At 47.6% G+C, this 21713-nt stretch overlaps 1 protein-coding gene across 5 annotated transcripts in view; it reads left to right on the top strand.

Annotated features, from left to right (window-relative positions):
• The window catches only part of GRM7 (glutamate metabotropic receptor 7), a 742767-nt gene that overhangs the window by 322021 nt on the left and 399033 nt on the right, over positions 1-21713 (top strand). For all 5 annotated transcript variants that reach the window (XM_089305656.1, XM_089305657.1, XM_089305658.1 and 2 more), the window contains 2 exons: positions 13505-13646; positions 20058-20212. In XM_089305656.1, coding sequence (XP_089161782.1) covers positions 13505-13646; positions 20058-20212 — 297 coding nt within the window. The remainder of the gene's footprint in view (positions 1-13504; positions 13647-20057; positions 20213-21713) is intronic.

The raw sequence follows: 21713 nt of genomic DNA, 5'->3' as shown, positions 1-21713 counted from the left end.
ATCCACTGGTTCACTCCCCAGTTGGCTGCAATGGCCAGAGATGCGCCAATCTGAAGCCAGGAGCCAGGAGCTTCTTGCAGGTTTCCAGCGTGGGTGCAGGGGCCCAAGGACTTGGGCCATCCTCCACTGCTTTCCCAGGCCATAAAAGAGAGCTGGATCAGAGGTGGAGCAGCTGGGACTCAAACCAGTGCCCCTATGGGATGCCGGCACTACAGGCAGCATCTTTACCTGCTATGCCACAGCGCTGGCTCCAGAAACATCTCTTAAATCATGTAGCCCTCTTCATGGAGGAAAGGCATGAATTGTCCCCGGCGTTGGTGACAAAGGATGCGGATGACACGTTTCTGCATCCATTAAATGTGAGATTCATGCATCTCCACTTCCTTGGCTTGGGACAGGACAGTGATAAATAGGCAGGTTTCCGTACCAATGATACATGGTCCGTTTCTTGAAAAATGGCTTTTATGGATAAGTGTACTCGTCCAAGTCTTAAGAGGGATAATAGCTTGCTGCCATTCTGATATGTCTTAGAACGAACGCTGAGGGGCAGAGGGAAAAGAGTGACGGAGAAAGACCTTGAAAAGCAGCACAGTTCTTGAAGCTCAGCTCCGTTTGTCTTTGAGCAGAGGTCACTGCTGAAGTGACAGTTCATCCCGTTCTATGCAGATGACTCTAACTTTGATACCTCGCACGGCGGATTGTTACCCAAATTAGCAGTACAGCGGCTTGAAGGTACTGCTCTCTCTGCTCCTTCACACGTGCAATTCTGTGTGTTCAGGCGCTCCCTCAAGTGCACAGAAGCAGCCCAGAGGCTGGAGTATGAGCTGATGCTCATGTAGGTGGACAGGATGGAGACTCAGGTTTCTCCTCTAAGCAGGTGCAAAGGGATATGGAATCGCTTGCTGGAGAGTGCAGATTGAAAGTTCTGTGACTCATCCATTAAATGTAAGGCACTGTTATAACGTAGTTCACAGAAATGTCTGTAATTCACAGAGAATTGATAGCCCCAGCGACCATATGGAGTGACAGGCATTCTGTTGATTGTTTCTATGGATTCATTGGGAGAAACGTGGTGCCGCTAGGGAGAAGGAAGTCACCTGAGAATTCGTGTTTTCATGCGAGTTGTTAAGGAAATAACTATCGACTAAAGGTCAGGTGTCGTAACTTTTTGCCCCAATATCAGCTTTGGCTATATAGCCTTCGGAATGCCAACTTAGTTTCCAGTTACTGACCTTGAAGATCCATGCTTCTACTTCTGCCCATCTCTGACATAACCTGGTAGTATTTAAATTAGAAGGGAGGCATTAGAAAATGCAGAGCAGATGAAGGAGCCAGGATGGGGCAAAGACAGTACTTCTGTGAGGGGACCACTGGAGAATAGCCCACCTCACTTAGTGGTCCATTCATGGAAAATAACAGTACGGATGCTTGCAAGTATTACGGATGCTTGTATACATTACGGCAGCATGGTACTGCAAGAAAGGTGTGCAGAGATTGCTAGAAAGCTCACGAAGGTGAACTCATAGCCTCAGAACCACGGCCACGGAAGTATAATCAGATAGTTCTCCTTTGAATCTATGCCTACTCCCAACTCCTCCCAAAAGTGAAGTTCCCAGGAGGGTTTCCCACAGAGACACAGCATCCTTTCATCTCCTTATCTCCGAGGTTTAAATCGAGTCATAAAAGAATTCTCTGTTTTCCCCATATGCATTCAAGTAAGAACTGACTACTTCCGGTGCCACGGCTCACTAGGCTAGTCCTCCGCCTTGCGGCGCCGGCACACGGGGTTCTAGTCCCGGTCGGGGCACCGGATTCTGTCCCGGTTGCCCCTCTTCCAGGCCAGCGCTCTGCTGTGGCCTGGGAGGGCAGTGGAGGATGGCCCAAGTGCTTGGGCCCTGCACCCCATGGGAGATCAGGAAAAGCACCTGGCTCCTGCCATCGGATCAGCGCGCTGGCCACAGCTGATGAACCGCAGCTGATGAACTGCAGGATGAACCAACGGCAAAGGAAGACCTTTCTCTCTGTCTCTCTCTCACTGTCCACTCTGCCTGTCAAAAAAAAAAAAAAAACTGACTACATGAAGAGCATTTTGGAAACTGGTATTTGTCCTGTTCTGGCTCCGTGACTTGATCTGCTTTTAAGCTGCACGGATACACATCAGAACCTCCTGACAGAGGAGCTGCTCAGTTAGAAGGGATGCCTGATTCCACTGTCCAGGCTGCTTGAGCCATTGGAAAGAACAGTTATCTGACAGCTTCTCTCTTACTCAGGGAAAGGAGCAGCCTGCCTTCCAAAGGCTGCCTGAGTTGGAGTGAGCACTGTTTAACCTCTGGGAGTGCATTTTCATTGAAATAGGCAGGACCCCAGCATTTCAGAACTTGCTGTCCCTTGATGGAACGCTGTTTGCAAGGGAAGCTCAAAGCCTCTGCAGAGGCCATCACAAGGAAGGCTGTCTCAGTACGCAAGTCCCTGCAAGGGAGTGGGCTGTTTGGTGCTTCCAGCAACTGAAACAGTGCCTGAAACATGGCCCTTTCTCGCTGAATTCTTAGACGAGGGAATGAAAAAAACACGGAGTGTGAACAGGCCAGGAGAATAACTCACAGTGGGCCATCATGAACTGGAGGTATGAGCTCAGGAGTCCAGTGGGCTTAATTTTAGTCTCTGGGGATAAGTTGGTTGGTTCTTTGCCCTTTGTCGAACATTTTCCATTATCTGCAAAATAAGGGGGTTTGCACTCAGGGTTCTGTTGGTTCCTAGATTCCAAGGTGAAGTCAGGTAGAGCATGCACAGTTGGCCCTTGATTTCTGTGGGACTCAGTGTGTCCCGTCGTGGGAGGCGAGTGCTTCTCGGGTACAACCATGACACTGGCATTGGTGAACTTGTCTCTGTCGGCTCACTGCCCACATTCCTTGGCTGAAAGTTACTGTGGACCAGCTCCTGATGAGCCCGTGTACCTGAGAGGCTTTGGATGAGAGATGTGGGCCTCCCTGGCAGGGCACAGGCAGGACTTGCCTTGCCCAGGAACACAGGCCCATGTGGTCATCCCACACAGTCTGGGGCAGGCCACCCCTCCCACCTGTCCACCCTGCCTTCCTTCACTTGGCTGCAGCCACCCTCAGTGCTGCAGGCTTCCCAATAACCTGTCTGTGTTCTGGCTCCTGAGACTCTTCCGGGACTGTCTGTCTGCCCTGGCTTCATTCTTTCCTCCCATCCAGAATGGGATTTGTAATTTATTTATTTGAAAGAGTTACACAGAGAGAAGGAGAAGCAGAGAGAGCAGTCTTCCATCTGCTGGTTCCCTCCCCAATTGACCGCAACGGCTGGAGCTGCGCCGATCTGAAGCCAGGAGCCAGGAGCTCCTGGGTTTCCCACGTGGGTGCAGGGCCCCAAGGACTTGGGCCATCATCTTCTGCTTTCCCAGGCCATAGCACAGAGCTGAATTGGAAGTGGAGCAGCCAGGACTCGAACCGGTTCCCATATGGGATGCTGGTACTGCAGGTGGTGGCTTTACCCTCTATGCCACAGGCTGGCCCAAGGCTGCTCCATGTCTAATTCAGCTCTGGGAAAAGCGGTGGAGGATGGTCTAAGTGCTTGGGCCCCTGTTAGCCACATGAGAGATCTGGAAGGAGCTCCTGCACCTGGTCTCAGCTTGGACATTGAGGCCATATAGGGAGTGAACCAGCAGATGGAAGGGCTCACTCTGCCTCTCTGTGTGTGTCTAAATCTGACTTTAAAATAAATGAATGAATGTTAAAAAAAAAAAGTGATAAGGAGCTGTCAGGGACTCAGCGGAAAATCCTTGCCCGCCCCTCCCCAGCCCACTGCTGTTGGCAGTGTCTGCCTACCTGCCTCTTTGACACTGACTCCCAGCCTCCCAGGGAACTTGTCTGAATGTCCATGCAGGGGCGCTCACCCCCACTTGTCCACTGTTTCCACTGCAGTGGTCATCCCTTTGATAGGTGTTTCGCTTTGAAATCTGAATGACGTGTTCACGTTCAGGAGTTTTCTCTCCTGTGGCTACTGAATTGGGAGTTCTCTGAGGGCCATGATTATTTAGAAGCATGTCTGATTTGAAAGAGTGGGAAACTGACTGCTGGTGGACTACACAGAGGAGGTCTTGTTCTCTCCCATACCCGGATTTAGATGTTTGCTTCTGCTAGGAGATGTGTGATGTCAGGAACTCTGGTGTAAAACAGTTTTCCGGACTTGATTCTCAGCGTTTTGCTCGTGTCCCAGTGGTGCCAAGAGGACAGTACAAGCTCCAGGCATCTTATTTTTAAAATATTTATTCTAGAGTCAGAAAGTCCAAGAGAGGAGGGAGACACCTCCAATAGCCTTTTTCTGTCTCTAAGTACTTATAACAGTCAGGCAGAAACCTAGAGGTGTGAATAAAGTCCAAGTCTCTCACGTAAGTGGCAGGGACACAGTTACTCGTGCCATCAGCCGCTGCCTCCAGCAAGAAGCTGGAATCAGGAGCCAGAATCAGGGATTGATCCCAGGAACTCTGGTGTGTAACATGGTTCTCTTAACCAGTGTCTCAACTGCAGGGTCCAAAGCCCACCAGGTTCCAGAGTTGTTGATACAAAAGGCTGGAGGAAGACCCACGGCTGCTCTCTCCCTCTCTCACCTCTTCTCCCTGAGACAGCTGAGTTTTCTGAGACTGTCTCCAGCATATGTCTGCCTGTTGCATTGGTCACATGGTCATCCCTACTTCTCAGAAGTCTGAGACATGAGGACCACTGTTGAGCACTTCGGCTGTTACCAGTGAAAAGCTCTTACTTAGAGCTCCGTGTATCACCATCCTAAGCAAAACCAGTCCTCTACTGGGAGAGATGGAAGGGGATGGAGGCTGGTCAGTCTCATGTAGCGTGACCACGACCTTTCTTTACACTCCTGTAAGTACGCATCCTTCCGTTTTGCCAAGCTTGAGAGTGTCTTCTGCAGCCTGCGGTAGGAGCTCTGCCACATTGCGCTCTGCTCACCTCTGACTCCTTGTAGAATATTTATTCTCCTTGCCTCTTGTTTGTGGAGTGGAACACTATGTTGTAAGAACACTATGTTGTGCTCTGACATGAGGTGCTAGAAGACAAACGTCCTGGTGCTGTTCTGCCATTAAATTTGTGTTTTGGGGTAAGTTATTTCTTTTCATAACTGTTTCCTCCTGCCTCACTGGTTGGTGGAATTGTTGAATGTGTTCATCTTTATAAAGACTTTAGAATGGTATCTGAGCTGTAGATAGAGGTCAGCAAGACCCAGTCCTTCAGCTATGAGTAATACTGTCACTATCAGACTCTGTGGAGCTCAGTCTCCCCATTAGTAATGGAGAAGTAGTTAAGATTATTTTAAGGTTCTGTCTACTTCTTCCATATGAGTATGCGATTCCTTAAAAAAATGCTGCAGAGTATTTCACATAATAGAGTCTTAATAAATACTTGCAAAATTGAATTATCAAATTAAATCATAGGCCTAATCTTGAGTGGAACCCTACTGTATATGAGCTATCATAGGATCGGGTTGCAGACTTTGAACCATTTCCTGCTGCATCTGCCTATGAGATGAGAAACAGTCCATGATCACTGGAAAGAGGAAGGTACTTGATTAGAAATGATCTTCACTCACGTTGCTTCCCAGCACAAGGAGAGAGGACACTGACCACTTCCCTGCTCCGAATCAAGCAGCAGTTGACTTCGGGGACTCGGCAGTTCCTTCCCCAAGTTCAGTGGTGTGTGTCTCCTCTAGCCATTGAAGTGCTTTCTCTTAGAGCGAAGAGATGGAAGGGAGGCCCACAAATGGAGTGGTCCTGTCTGTGACATGGCTCTTGCACACTGCTTATGTTGACACTACCTGATGTCTCCCCGTAGAAGTGTGCATTGCTTGGCGAGTTGTAACACCAACTGGCATAAACCCAGGTGGCTTTTAACCTGCACCTGTAATGCTCCTCCTTCATCTCTTGCTATTAACCTGCATTTGCTCACTGGAACCTGTTTTTGTGCTGGGGTGACCACTAGTGTCAGAGATGCTGGCGTGTTCAAGTCGCCATGAGGGGTTCAGCTGGAACAGAACCAGAGATGGGAGGTAGCCTTCAATAGGGTGAAAGCTTGTCGTATGCAGATTGTTATGTGTCAGGAAAATGAGATGCACTGAGTTTTTGCCATTATTAAGAAGTAAGCCTACTGCAGTGTAAGCACTGTGTGTGGATGTTGTCTCTGTGTGTGGGTACTGGTCCATTGCTCTGCTCCTTGTTGATAGACACAGAGAACTTGCTTGTTTTGTCGCCGTACACATTTGGGCACCACAGGCTTCTTCTGAACTGAATGCTTGAGTCGAAGTCACCCACCTGCAATGCAAGTGAGTTTTTGAACTTAGCCAATTCCTTTAGGTTCTGAAGTCAATGCTGATTGTCTCTCCAGCAGGTGCAGCTCAAGCCTTCTGCGAGGAGACCAAACAGCATGTTTCCTTCTATTCCTGTTTTCCAATCTTCGTCCTCTTTTGCATGTTGGTTTTATGAATATGTTCTTTCCAATTAGCATCTTAATAGCCAATTTATCTCTTCTGTGGAAGTGTTTGATTTTGTTCACCTGTGGGCAGTTCTCTATAAGAAGAGATGAACCTCTTAATTCTGCAGTCATGAAACTCCGTGCATGGGTTCCCCAGTGTGCGCTGGGTGAGCCTTAATCCAGCAGTGCACGCCGCCCATCTGCTAATCAGATGGCCAAATGGAGTTTGTCCTCATTTGCTTAATCACTCAGCTGTAATTGAATCCTGATAGGATGCTGGGTTTCTATCTAGAATGGCCCCCTTATCCTGCCAAGCTGGTGGTAAAATGGCCATTTCTTTGTTTTTTAAAATTTGTTAATATATTTGACAGGTAGCAGGCAGACTGATCAAAAGAGAGGAAGAAATGGGGGATGGGGGAGAGAAGAAGGAAGGAAGGAGATCTGACATTTGCTTACTTTGTCCCCAAATGGCTACAACATCCACATCCATACAAGGCTGAATCCAGGAGCCAGGAACTCCCTCCTGCTCACCCCCATGAGTGGCAGGGACCCAAGTACTTGAGCCATCTTCTGCTGCCTTTCTGGATCATTAGCAGGAAGGTGTATTGGAAGTGGAGCAGCTGGGACTTGAACTGGCACGCTGTTGTGGATGTTGGTGTTGCAAGCAACAGCTTCGCCTGCTCTGCCATAGCCCGTTCTTCCCTCCAGCAGCCCCGGGAGAGGTCACAGAGGGTTTCCTCCCTCTCCTCACGTTAATGTGCGCCAGACTTGTAGGAATTAAGGCATGGAGAACAGGGAGGATGTGGGCGCTGTGACCTGGGGAAACTTCTCTTGCTCCCAGCATCATCATGCCCACGTAGCACAATATAACAGTCTACCTTCTTTCTTCTCTTTGTGTCACCATCCTGTATGCTCCATAAGCAGAGCTGGCTAGAATATGAAAGCACAGCTCTGTGTTCTGGTGATCACTGATATGGAGACATCCAAGTGAGCGTTGCTCAGTATCAGCTCCTGAGCCAAAAACCTGGCAGCAGTCTCGCCTGGCTCAGTGATTGTCAAAGTGTGGTCCCTGGGTCACAGCATCAGTATCACCTGGGAGGGTGATAGAGCTGCAGATTCTGCTGAATATGAACTTCTGGAAGCAGAAAGAATAAACCTATGGGCCAACTTCTCCAGGTCAAGAAGTGTGTGAGGATCACTCACCTCCGGCTCTTGCTAAAAATTCAGGTTTCTGAACCTGCTCCAAGTAAGAATTTATTAAGCTAAGACCTGGACATGCAAATAGACAGTTGAGTAAGTAGGTAAGTTGTACAATAAATAGACATACTAGTCACCCATGGAACTCACAAGCATCGATGATTATTATGTCCTAACGGTGTTGCTCTGTTCCCTCTGCTGCTTCTGCATTTGCTATTTTGAATTGCCCTGCAGATCTGCTTCTTTGTCCTGTTTATTCCAGCATTTGGCTGTGTCAGTATAGATTCCTGGATGTCTGTTCTTTCTCTGGGCCATACCCTCCTGCCATCATTGTCACTGTGATCTGGTTTTGTCCACTGGAGACTCTTCGAGGTTGGTGCCTGTGTCCCTCTCACTTGCTCTCCCATTGAGTTGTCCTTGTGTCCTCCTGCATGCCCCTACTGCAGAATGATCCAGGTTCCTCTTTGCATGCCGGCTCTAGCTTAGCATCAGCACTTTAGCTAGGGAGATCTGGTTCTTTTGGTTGAAACTGGTGTTGCAAAACCAATAATTGAGTACTGCAAGTCCTAGCTGTGAGGGGGTATCACCACATCTTCTCAGGGGGTCCTGTTGGATACACACATACCTGTAGATTTTTTTAAAAATTGCACCAAATAAACTTACCTCTCAATTGTGTTTCCTACAGTTTTGTTTTTTTTTTTTTTTTGACAGGCAGAGTGGACAGTGAGAGAGAGAGACAGAGAGAAAGGTCTTCCTTTTGCCATTGGTTCACCCTCCAATGGCCGCCATGGCTGGCGCGCTGCAGCCGGCGCACCGTGCTGATCCGAAGGCAGGAGCCAGGTGCTTCTCCTGGTCTCCCATGGGGTGCAGGGCCCAAGCACTTGGGCCATCTTCCACTGCACTCCCAGGTCACAGCAGAGAGCAGGCCTGGAAGAGGGGCAACCGGAACAGAATCCAGTGCCCCGACCGGGGCTAGAACCCGGTGTGCCAGCGCCGCAAGGCGGAGGATTAGCCTAGTGAGCCGCGGTGCCGGCTTTCCTACAGTTTATTGAAGTACTGTTGTATTTATATATAAACCCTGTATGCAAGTGTGACCTGCTCTCTGCAATGTGAATTTATACTGACGTCACTGCCTCCAACTTGGTACCACAGGTGTTTTCTGGCCTTGGCTCCTTGCTGATGGATAGACACATTTTTCCCACAGTAAGGAACCTGGCTTCTGTTATCTCTAGTTAAGTTTGCTTGTTCATCTCAAGGATGGAAAGCAGTTTCAGAAATGCCAACCCGTATCTCTGCGACACAATCAACTTAGAAAACAGAGTGCCATTTTATGTACAGCCTTTTGTATTTACATGTATTACTTCTGATTAAAATGCTAAAGTCATCATTACTTTAAGCCAGCTGTTGTTTCAACAGGACGCCTTCAGTGAGATCACCTGAAGTGTTCCAAATGTGTGGAGCCATTTGTCACAGTCCTTGTTCCATGTAGGATCCCCTGATATCCCGGCCGAGTTTTCAACAATTCAGTCATTGCTGCGTATTGTTCCGAAGCTGCCTGCAATCTTGAACCTGTTGGCACAGCTGTGTATAGAACACTGCAGTCACCCTAGAGTTCTTTGTGTGGTCCCCGTGTGGTCGGCCTCTCTCCCTCTCCAGCCCATGGAATGCACCTGTGTATTTTCCACCCTGCAGTTCGCTCTGGGCCACAATACAAAATAGAGTTAAACCATACGTCACCTCTTGGGTTTGGCTTCTGTTAGTTAACAAAGTTGGTTTAGGTTGCTTTTTGTTGTTGAGTAGAGTTCTGTCTTAGGGACCAGTTTTTCACCCATTCACCTCTTGAAAGGTTCCATGCTTCCAGTTTTGGTGGTTATAGAACTGTTAGACATAGTGTAACTGCAGGTATGCAAGTGTAAATTCTCACTCCGCTTGATTAAAAACCGAGGAGAGAAACTGCTGTGTGGTAGGGTAACCGGCTGACATTCTGGGGGCTGCCCAAACACTGGCACTTCCAGCAGCATGGAGGGAGTGTTCCTGTGACTTGCTCGTTTGTACCCTTTGGTGCTTTTCGTTGATTGGTGGTGAGTTTTTAATTTTTTTTTTTGACAGGTAGAGTTATAGACAGTGAGAGAGAGAGAGAGAGAAAGGTCTTCCTTCCGTTGGTTCACCCCCTAAATGGCTGCTATGGCTGGCATGCTGTGCTGATCCGAAGCCAGGAGCCAGGTGCTTCTTCCCGGTCTCCCATGCAGGTGCAGGGCCCAAGCACTTGGGCCATCCTCCATTGCCTTCCCAGGCCACAGCAGAGAGTTGGACTGGAAGAGGAGCAGCTGGGACTAGAACCCGGTGCCCATATGGGATGCTGGTTCCTCAGGTGGAGGATTAACCAAGTAAGCCATGACGCCAGCCCCGAGTTTTTAAATTTTTAGAAAACATTAATTTATTTAGTAGGCAGAGAGAGAAATAGAGAGAGTGGACACGTGATGTTTCTCCCCATAAATGCCTTCCATGACCAGGGCTGGGCTGAGGGGAAGCCAGGAGCTGGGAATTCATTGCAGGTCTCCTTTGTGGTTGGCACTTGCCCCATACTTGAATCCTCACCCGCTGTCTCGTACAGGTCAGGAACCCAGGTGGAGTGTTGAGCTCAGTTACTCCCAGCAGTGACTGGGGCGCATTAACTGGGGTCTGAGCTGCAGGCTGAAACACCCACCAGGCTTGCTGTCTCTCCTGGGCTCTTCTCACGGATGTGTGGTGGTGAATCGCTGCACATTCAGCATGCCTTTCTCCAGAGACTGCTGCTGATCCTCTTGTCTTGTTCCTGTGAGCAGTGTATCCATTTTATACTGATTTTTTTACTGATGCATAAAAGTTGTGTTTATTGAGAACGGTGAGAGTTTTGATACTGTGATTTTGGCATTTCTAATTTCTATAGGGATGTTTAGGTCAGATTCTTTGTTTGCCTTTGATGGCTTAACTACTAAGAAGTTTTCCGTTTCCTTTAGGTAGCCTAATGTATCATTGGAAAGTTTGTGTCAGAATTCATGACGTCAGCAGTCTTACCTTATTCCACCTGTGGTCCTTTGTGACCACTTGCTTTGTGAGCAGCCTGCCTATGGCTATGGGTATATGCATTTCTATTGATCCTTTAAAAATAATGGGTTTTGCTTTCACTGGTTTTGTTTTCAGATTCATTGATTTTTTTAACATTTATGTCTTTCTGCTTTTTTTTGATATTTGTTCTGCTCTCCTCTCTTATTAATGGGCAGGTTCTAGTTGCTGACTTCAGATGTTTCTCCTATATAGAAGCGTGTAGTGCTATTTTTTCATGAACTTCTGTAATTGCAACCTATACATTTTGATATGCTGCATTTTTTTCTGTTAGCTCAGAATACTTTTTTTTTTTAAGATTTTCTTATTTCTTTGAAGAGAGGGATACATTGATGAAGGAGGGGAGTGAGTGACAGAATGAGTGAGGGAGATAGACACACAGATCTTCCATCTGCTGTTGTGCTCCCCAAATGGACAGAAAATTCTAGGGCTGTCCCAGGCTGAAGCCAGAAGCCAGGAAATCCATCTGTGTTTCCCACATGGGTTGTAGGGGCCCAAGCACTTGGGCCATCTTCTGCTGCCTTCCCATGTGCACTGGCAAGAAGCTGAATTAGAAGTGGAGCAGCTGGAACTTGAACTAATGCTCCAGTATGGGATGCCAGTGTCCAAAGTGGCAGTTTAACATGTTGTACAAAGCACCAGCCCCGGAGTTCAGAATACTGTTTGAATCTGACTTGATGCTTTGTTTTTGACCCATGGGTCAGCTGGTTGGTTATTTACTTATTCATTCATGTGCAGGGCTGAGTGACAGAGGGAGCTTCTTTCTACTGCTCACTCCTCGAATGCCTGTGACATGCAAGGCTCAGTTAGGTCAAGCCAGGAGCCAGGAACTTCAGTCTGGTCTCCCATACGGTTGGTTGGGGGCTGTGTACTTGAACCATCTTCTACTGCCTTCCCAGGCTTAACAGCAGGAAGCTGCATCAGAAGCAGAACCAGTCCTCTGCCAACACAAGCTGTCGGTTCACCTAGTGCACCGCAACCATCCATGGGTTATTTGCATGTGTGTTGGTTAATTCCCAAGTTGTTGGAGATTGTCCTATTAGCTGTTACTGGCTTCTGCTTTTTCTGTACTGTGCTTTGCCTGACCGCTAAGCTTTTCAACTTGTGTGTGTGTGTGTCTGTCCAGTTCCTGAGTGTGGTCTCAGTGAATGGCTCATTTGCATTTGAAAGCGGTGCCTGCTCTCCTGTAGCTGTGAGGACTGTACCACAAAGGTCAGTTGGGTCAGGTTGGCTGACGCTGCTGTTCCAAGTCTGTGTTGTGAACAGGTGATTTCCTGCATACTGAAGGCTGAGAGCCCCTTATAAGGAGCCAACATGGAGATGAAAGTACCGTGGCAGCTCACTTTGGACTCCAGTATTCCTTTCTCCATGTTTGTGGAAGCTGAGAACCATTTACCTGGTTGTCCAGATTGTGCAGTGAGCATGTGCATTGTAGGTTCAGACCCAGACGCACTTGCAGAAGCCGAAGCCGGACCTCTTGTCTCCACGCCCCATTCTCTGCCCCTGCGTGGTCTTTCTTAGTTGTATCCTTTCTAACCCTTTGACCCGTGCTGGTTTTCTTAGTGTTCTGCAGAACACTGGATCCAGGCACAATTACTGGGCAAAGAGGGAGCCGTAGGACCCGCACCAGTTACTTAGTGAACTGCTGCTCATTCCCTACCTTGGAACTCAAGATTTCATTCAGTATCACAGTGGCTCTGAGAAGCGTGCAGAAAACAAATCTTTCATTTGTTCATTGTCCCCTTTACGCTAATAGAAAATGGGTAATGCAGAGCATGTTATACATTTTTGAAGAGGATTTAACAAGATGACATATGTAAAACATTCAATAATGGTTTGGGCACATAGTACATATTTTTTAAAATATTTATTTGAAAGGAAGAGTTTTATATATGTATATATGTATATATATCGAGAGAGAGAGAAATTGTCCATCCACCAGTTTACTCCTCAAATGGCCACAAAGGCAGGGCTGGGCCAGACTCAGGCCAGGAGCCTGGAACTGCAACAGGATTTCCCATGTAGATCGCAGGGGTCCAGGCACCTGGGCCATCCTCTGCTGCTTTCCCAGGTGCATTAGCAGGAAGCTGGATTGGAAGTGGAGCATCTGGAACTCAAACTGGTACTCACATGGGGTGCTTGTGTCACAGGCAGCAGTTTAACTCACTGTGCCACAACACCAGCCCCTTAGTACACACCTAATTAGAGTTTGTTACAGCGTGTTGTATTCTTGTTGGCTTTATTTTGGGGTTATGTCATTGGCACTGAGCTTTAACATTTGAGATGGATATGAGGGGAAAAAAGCAAAAAGCAAGTGCTAACACATAGAAAGTCAAAGAAATAAATGTGGCATTTTACCCATGGTGCTTTCAGTGTAGCCTGTGAAATTGACTCTAAGGGCCTTGTCCAACCTACCAACTCTGTCTGCCAAGCTATACCTACCCCTTCAAATTAGCATCATTGATATTCCCAGCAAACCTGGGCATTTATGTGTATCACGAGGAGAATCCGGCTGTGCACGGGGTGTGACATGCGCCACGTCTGAAGAGTAGCCCGGGACTCAGCACCACTCTCACTCAGAACCATCGCCAAGGAGGCGTCGTGCCCTCAGCACTCAGAAGGGCCTCCTCCCCCGCCTGCGTCCCTGACGCCGGTATTTCTGCAGGTACCATTCTCATGCTCTGCTCTCTCTCTCTCTTGAACAGGTGGCCTCTGCATCGCCCAGTCTGTGAGAATCCCCCAGGAGCGCAAAGACAGAAGCATTGACTTTGATCGAATTATCAGACAGCTCCTGGACACCCCCAACTCCAGGGCCGTGGTGACTTTTGCCAACGATGAAGATATAAAGTAAGGCTGGCTGGTGACAGCTGCTGGTATGCATGTCGCAACTTGAAGAGACGCAGAAATGGGGCTGCTGGTGGAGAGGGGGCAAAGCCGGCCAGGGAGCGCTGCTGTTCCATCAGGGCCAAGGCAGTGCCTGCTTGGCACACACCCCTCCCCCCATGTCTGCTGTCAGCCATGGGGCTCCCTGTGTGTGTTGCTATCAATGTATGCTCCTTCTGTTAGCAAGATAAATGCACTAGACTTTTTAAAAAAGATTGATTTTAAAGACTGGATTGCAGAGGGAGGGAAGGGGGGAGAGAGGGAGGGAAAGAATATCAATCTTCCGTCTGCTGGTTCACTCCTCAAATGGCTATAATGATGAGGGCTGGGCCTTGGCAAAGCCAGGAGCTGCTTCTGGGTCTCCCAAGCACTTGGGCCATCCTCTGCTGTCTTACCAGAGTCAGCAGGCACCTGGATCAGAAGTGGAGCAGCCAGGACTTGAACCTGCACTCATATATGATGTTGACACTGCATGCAGTGGCTTAATCTGCTATGCCACAGCACTAGACTTTTTAAAAGTTCTGTTATTATAAACATAACTGAATATAGTACATTTTAAGAATGGTTCATTTTAATGTAAAAGAAAAAATCCAGCCTTTAATTATGGCTGAACTTAGACTCAGTATGTCCAGAACCAAACATGTCACACCCCTGCTTTCTCCACTCCACTCTGCCTTTTTTTTTTTCCTGCTTAGATGCCCCCTGCTTTGCTTTATAATCAATGCCCCTATGGTGTAGAATCTATTTTTTTGATAAGTAGTGTTGACACTTGATTAATAAATTTTTTTAAGGGAAAGGGTTTATTGGGGAAAACTCAGTAGAACGGAGGGAAGTGGCGAAAAGGGAAAAAGAGAGAAGGAGACTGTAAGAGAGAGAGAGAGGAGAGAGAAGAGAGAGGAGAGGAGGAGAGGAGCCAAGAGAGAGAGCCAAATCACCTAAAAGAATGCATGCTAGCGCAGTGGCTCCCACATGGTGTGTGTGTGCTGTGTGTGTCTCCTCTCCTGCACCTGCGTCCCTACTCGCTGTCTCGTCATGGAGCTCCCTGGATATCAATATTGATCCATCCATTCCATTTTCAAGTGTTTTACACAGGCGCTGGAATTTTTTTTTTTTTTTTTTTTTTTGCTGCACCATATTGGTTGACATTCACAGTTTTTTAAAAGAATAGCATTATTAGTATTTTGTTGGTGGCCTGGGCAAAATGTCTGCATTTACATAATTTTTAAAAACTTAAATTGAGTTGTCTTAAGCTTATAAAACAGAAATTGTGAAGTAGTACAAGTAGTTCTTATTATGATCAGTCATAAGTTTTAGTAAATATCACATAGGATAAGTAGCAAGATGAGACAATATATTTACATAGTTAGGGTAATATATATAGTCATTAATTTCCTTTTCCACTAACTTCTGTGCACAAATATATAAGTATAAAAATACACAATGTCAATATGCCTTATATTATACAAAGATAAACATATAATATTTAATACAAATATAAAGAAATAGCAAAATATATAATTTTATGTGTTGATCTTCAAAGCACTTACAAGATAAATTCCCAGGAATAAAGCTTCTAAGACAAAGATGTGTCCCTACTTAAATGAATACAAATATTTTCTTTAAAAGAAGTCAGGGGAATTTGCAACTCCACGGATATAAAAGATCTGGGTGTGTGAGTTATAAATCTTCAGCTGTCTTGTAGTTCAGAATAACATCCTTGTATCTGAGGATGAATATCCTTTATTACATGAAATGGCAGGGTGTGCGTTACTGTTGCTTCTTGCTTGGATGTGTGCGCGGTCCGTATCATCAGCTTCCCAAAGCCGAGCCTCTCCCTTCTCGGGGCGTTCCTCCACGCTGCTCCTGGTGTGCCCCTCTTCCCACTGTGGGTCTCTGCTCGCCGGTGGCGAGGTGGGACTGTCGACAGAGTACTGTCCTCGTTCCAGGGGACGCCTTCTGTCCTAGGAGAGCACAGGCTCACCCGGGTAAGCTCTCTTCCTGCCTGCGAACCTCTTTGGGCATCATATCACCTGTCGTTGAAATGAAAATTCTCTCTACCTCATCTTAGGGGGACCTGGCTTTGTCCCATCTTCCCCGTCTAGTTTCATCCCAAGCCCCTAGCCTCTGTGGGGTGCAGGTGCAGGGGTCCTTAGAGTTTCCTTTCTCCTAAGCCTTTGTAGCTTGTCTTCCAGCTCCCTGGAATGCTTTTCCTTCTGCATCTCCGCCTCCCTGTCTTCGCCGTCTCCAGTGTCAGGTTCTTGGGCACTCACTGAACTTTGGGGAATTCTCCGTCATCACTTCACTGTTTATGTCACTTGTGCCATTTTACGTTGCTGGGCCATTTAATTAGAGTTTGTGCTTTTACACCAGTCTGCAGGCTTCATTCTCACAGAGACAAGGGCTTTCTGCTGTGACCGCGATGCCTAGCTCTGGCCAGGGTGGACACTCCGTAACTGGCACCCAGGGAATGAATGACGCATGCTCTGCTGGGGGATGTGATCAGACGTTTCTCTTTGTGGATTTTACGATGTCTTAAAGCGAGGTCCACACTGAACGTTTTAGGCCTCACCTGCACTCGTGCGGTTTCACCTCCGATGTGGCCTTTGCTCTTCTTGTCTTTTCTGTCCTTGCTACCTGTCGGGCTGTGTCTGTAGTCCAGGCTCTGTCTCAGACAGGCTCTTCAGCAGGGACCTGCTTCTGATCACCGCTTTCGTGCCTGGGTCCTCTCCTCGCAAGGAGCTGGTGGTTCTGTGTGAGGACCTTGTCTTGTGCTCACAGTGCATTTTAGCTGCCGATGAGATTTTGTTGTCCTGTGATGATTCTCATCTTTCTGCTCCAATTTTTTCTCTAGCTTCACCTGCACCCTTCATCATCTCATGCATCCCTTTGCCACCTGTTTTGCAAAAGTGTAGAATATGTCGTACCTTGTACAATGCACTTAAGAGAGGCCCTGTGATGGATTGGAGGAGTGCTGCTCTCCACTTGGAGGTAGTGTGAGGTAGGACTTTGGAGGGTGAACGTACACAGTTCCCTGGGAGACCGTGTTTTCCCCGGCTCCGGGGGTGTGTGTGCTGAGTATCGCTGCATGCTGTGTTTCACAGCTGTGAAAGTCATTATCATCACTGAGTTCAGTGATCAACCTCAAGGGCTTGATTCTTCCACAACGTGATCGAAGATGCTGACGTGACGAGTGCTGAGAACCTGCAACGTTGTGCTATTTCTTCTTTTTAAGAAGATTTACACTGTAGATGGGAAACTGAGATTTCTGGGAACATTAACTTCAAATGCTCTGTCAGACGGTAGCACTGAGAACACACTCACACCTCGATTTTGAAGCTCAGATGAGTGCTAAGTCAGATGTGGAGACTGATAATTTGGGTTTTAGAGAAGAGAAAATTTCTCTGAAACACTTCCTTCTGATTATCAAAGCAACACCTGCCTTTTGAAAACCTGCTGGGAAATAAAGAAAATCATCATCTAAAAAATAATAGGAACCCTTAAATTTTATTTTTGCTTTGCTTGTCTAGAATAATGAAAGGTTAGAGACAATAATTGCAAAGCATAATTTAAAATAACTTCCTATAAAACCTTTGGTTCCATACTCAGAGGAAACCACTAACAACATCTGCTGTAATGTTTATACTTCTTTATATATACACAGTTTTTCCTAACAGAATCAGTACCATATAGAATTTTATGTCACTTCTTTTTAAAGATTTATTTTATTTATTTGAAAGAGTTACAAAGAGAGGTAGAGACAGAGAGAGAGAGAGGTCTTCTAACTACTGGTTCACTCCCCAGACAGCTGCAATGGCCGGAGCTGTGCCAGTCTGAAACCGGGAGCCAGGAGCTCCCTCCAAGTCTCCAACATGGGTGCAGGGGCCCAAGGACTTGGGCCATCTTCTACTGCTATCCCAGGCCATAGCAGAGAGCTGGATCAGAAGAGGAGCAGCTGGAACTAGAACCGGTGCCCATGTGGGATGCCAGCACTTCAGGCCAGGCCTTTAACCTGCTGCTCCACAGCGCCGGCTCCTTATGTCACTTAAAAAAAAAAAAAAAGATTATTTATTTGAAGCGCAGAGTAATGGGGAGGGGATTCAGAGAGAGAGATCTTCCATTGGGTGATTCACCCCCCAAATGACCACAGTAGCCAGAACTGGACCGGTCTGAAACTCGGAGCCCGGAGCCTCTTCTGGGTCTCCCAAGCAGGTGCAGAGACCCAAGCACTTGGGCCATCTTCCACTGCTTTCCCAGGCCATTAGCAGGGAGCTGGATGGGAAGTGGAGCAGCCAGGACTTGAACTGGTGCCCACATGGGATGGTGGAGCTGTAGGCAGCAGCTTTACCTGCTCCACCACAGCACTGGCCCCTTTTTTATGTCACATGTTGCAGTTCATGTTACATATGAGTCAGTTTCCCTACCACAAGTATTTTAAGTGGTTTAATCATATTTATCTTTTTAAATTATTCATGATTCATTCATTCATTCATTCATTCCCCAATCAACTGCAGCAGCCAGATCTGGGCCAGGCTGAAGCCAGGAGCCTGGAACTCCATCACTGACCCTGATGTGGGTGCAGGGGCCCAAGGACTTGGCCATCCTCTGCTGCATTCCCAGGTGCGTAAGCAGGGAGCTGGATTGGAAGTGCAGCAGCCGGGACTTGAACTGGTACCCATATGGGATGCCGGCCCTGCAGGCCAGGGCTTTAACCTACTTTGCCACAGCACTGGCCCCTTCTTAATTATTTTCTAATTTTTTATTGCTGTTTTGCTTTCAAGAATTTCCATCACTTTCTTCTTTATCTCTTCTAGCATCATTTTAACTCCACATTTTTAATAACTAAAAGGTTTTTCATGCAGTTTGTTGCTTTCGTCTTATCTCACGGTTACAGATGTCGTAATCCTCAGTGTAGCTGTTTCCATGATTTTCAGGTCTTTTGGGCACTGTCTCTGCCCCACCCCCACGCTGTCCTGTCCTTTTTTAGCTTTCCCGTTTCACACTGGGGGTGAATTTCCTTGCTGATCACGTGATTCTTGGCCGGTCACATTTTCAGTAAGAGGCTGACAGGGGAGGACTTTGCACCAGATGACGTCCCCTCGGGACTGGATATGCATTAGCTTGGCCCTCCCAGTAGATGAGTTCTCTGTGTTGGTATCTAGAATGTTTTTTCTGAGCTGACTCCCATCGTTCCAGAACATCTGTTTGCTGCCAGAGGTGGAGTGAGACTCCCCCACGCTGCCTCCTGTGAGAGGGTTAAGGTTCCTGTGACTGTAATACGCTGGTCCTGAGCTTCCAGGCAGCCCCTCTCACCTCTGCCCACCTGTTCCCATCTGCCTCGTGGTTAGGGCACTTGCAGTGTCAGAACCTCGTCTACGAGCCCCACTCCCCCCAAGAAAGCAACCACACCATTCCCTGCCTGGAGGAAAGAGACGAGCTGGGGTCTTGCCGTTTCATTTGCTGTTGCAACTCTGGCTTCTGTGTTAAGCCATGTGCCTATGGGGCAGGTAGCTGGTAGCTCTAGGTCCTAAAAGGTAAACATGCCACTTCTCTTGTAATGTAGCCAGTGAAGGAGCCCTGGGAGTAACTTTTTCATCTTCTGCTACTTCTGCATCCCAGAGTCCCAAAACAAAGCTTTTGGCCAATAGGAGAAGTGGATTTGGTATCCTGTCCTCATTATTAACATTTCCCTCCTTGCTGATGGATATGAGCATGTTTTTGAACATTGATGTTTCTCCTTTTATATTCCTTTTCTTTAAAAAGATTTATTTATTTGAAAGTCAGAGCTACACACAGAGAGAGGAGAGGTAGAGAGGGGGGGGGGTCTTCCATCCGCTGGTTCACTCCCCAGATGTTCACAATGGCCGGAACTGTGCTGATCCAAAGCCAGGAGCCAGGAGTTTCTTCTGGGTCTACCACACAGGTGCAGGGCCCAAACTTTTGGACCATCTTCTACTGCTTTCCCAGGCCATAGCAGAGAGCTGGATCAGAAGTGGAGCAGCCAAACTGGTGCCCATATGTGATGCTGGCACTGCAGATGGCGGCTTTACCCGCTATGCCACAATGCTGGCCCCTCCTTATATATTCTGACATCTACTTTCTTTATGAGACTGTTAGATTTTTTTTCTTAAAACTTTGTATGCATCAGCTGTATGCATAATGTTGGTATACATTTTAGGGATACGTGTACTTAATGATACACTTGGTAGGTGTATCATCCAGTGGCATGCTTGTTGGCTTTTTAGGGATGTAGAGACATTGACATCCTGTTTGGCTGTTGATGTGGACTTCGTGGAAAGGAGTAGTTCTGCATGCCTCCTGTGTGCTGTTCAGCACAGTTCTTGGTCATTAATATGCTTTTCACATTCTCTTTCTCAGGCAGATCCTTGCAGCCGCCAAGAGAGCTGACCAAGTGGGCCATTTTCTCTGGGTGGGATCGGACAGCTGGGGATCCAAAGTGAACCCACTGCACCAGCACGAAGATATTGCAGAAGGCGCCATCACCATTCAGCCCAAGCGAGCAACCGTGGAAGGTATGGCGTTTAGCACTGGTACTGTGTGCTACGGCTGTGGCCAGCTCTGTGTCACTGGGCCATAGCATGTGCTTGTCTGAGGATTTGGGTTTTTTTCATGTAATGGATGCAGGGTGGTTTCATAAGATGCAAATGAGGCCACACCTGGTGTGTTGTTAAGGCAGCACTCCTCTTTGGAGGAGAAGATACTGTTTTCATAATAAGCATGCAATTTGTATATACTCCTGTATTCATTCATGCCTGGGAGCTTTCTAAAAGATGAGGGTTATGATGAAAAGAAGTGAAATCATAGCACTTCCAAGTAGCCGTGAGTGTGCTGCATCATCAGACAAAAGCATCCCCTTAGCAAAGAGCTGCACGGATCCTTCCCTTCATGGCTTCCAAGGTCCCTCCCTGTTCAGTGGTCTGGGTCCCAGGGCACAGCCTGCTCACCATCCTGCCCACTTTGGCTCTCCATCTTTCCCCTCTGTGGCCTTCCCGAATCTCTGCCCCTTTCTTTGCTGCTGTGGAGACTTTTTTGGAGACAGAGGGTGTTCCGTGGGTTCTTCTCATGAGACAAAGCTCGCTGATTGCGATGTGCTCTGTAACTGCAGAAGAAAAATTGTCTCTCAAAGCAGGCAGTGTGCAAAGCAGAAGGAACTCCTCCGCTGATGCAGGTCCTTCCTTGGGTTCTGTTTTCTGAAGATGTGGTCTCTAAAGATTCCCTAAAACATGCGTTGCACATTCAACGGAACTCTGTGCTCTCACTAAGAAAGGATCAAATATTTACACTTCTTTCTTTCCTCTCTCCACTCCAGGCTAATTAATTATTTCCTCCCAGAAGGCTGTGTGGTCTGTGTAGATTTTTCAAACAAATCAGATTGTGGTTCTGTCACTGTTCTCTTTCTCTGTTATCTGGAGGTGATAGAGATCCCATGAGTCACGCAGGGTTTCATTGAGAGACTTTGAATTAATTTCATTCTCCGAGACATGTCCAGGGGAAATTGCCTGCCTTACAATGCAGTTGCTCACGGACTGCATGAATGAAAAGTAACACTTTAACTCTAACTATGCCTGACTATTCAGAATCTTGCTTAGCTGCCAGGTGTCTTGCCTTGTGCTAGGGATCAAGAAAACAACAACAAAACAGACCTCAAAGCACACAGAGCTGAGTGAGGGTGTCAGGAGGGAGCCAATGGCTCCACTCACAGAGCGTAAGAAACATGCCAAGTGAGCAGAGAAGGAGGGTGCAGGGAGCTGCTGTCTGATGTCTCTGGGTGGTGACACTGTGCTTGGGGAAAACGGCTTACAGGAGGTGACTGGTGGAGTGGCTGGAGTGGCGACTGGGAGCTCATCCGATGCTCTCAGGAGAACGACCCCAGGGGCTGGAGCAGCACAGTGAAGGAGCTGGAAGCCCCCGGGGGAGCTGCAGGTGCAGGTACTTCATTCTGCAGCACAGCCCCCCACTCCAGCTCCAGCTCTTTAAAAGCCTTCCTGCCTTCGGGACATCAGGAGGACTCTG

The sequence above is a fragment of the Oryctolagus cuniculus genome, chromosome 10 (assembly GCF_051225735.1).
Source record: "Oryctolagus cuniculus isolate XC-2025 breed Fujian yellow rabbit chromosome 10, ASM5122573v1, whole genome shotgun sequence".
NCBI classification, from domain to species: Eukaryota; Metazoa; Chordata; class Mammalia; order Lagomorpha; family Leporidae; genus Oryctolagus; species Oryctolagus cuniculus.
The sequence above is the reverse complement of the archived record's forward strand: the minus strand, read 5'-3'. Positions and strand labels throughout refer to the sequence as shown.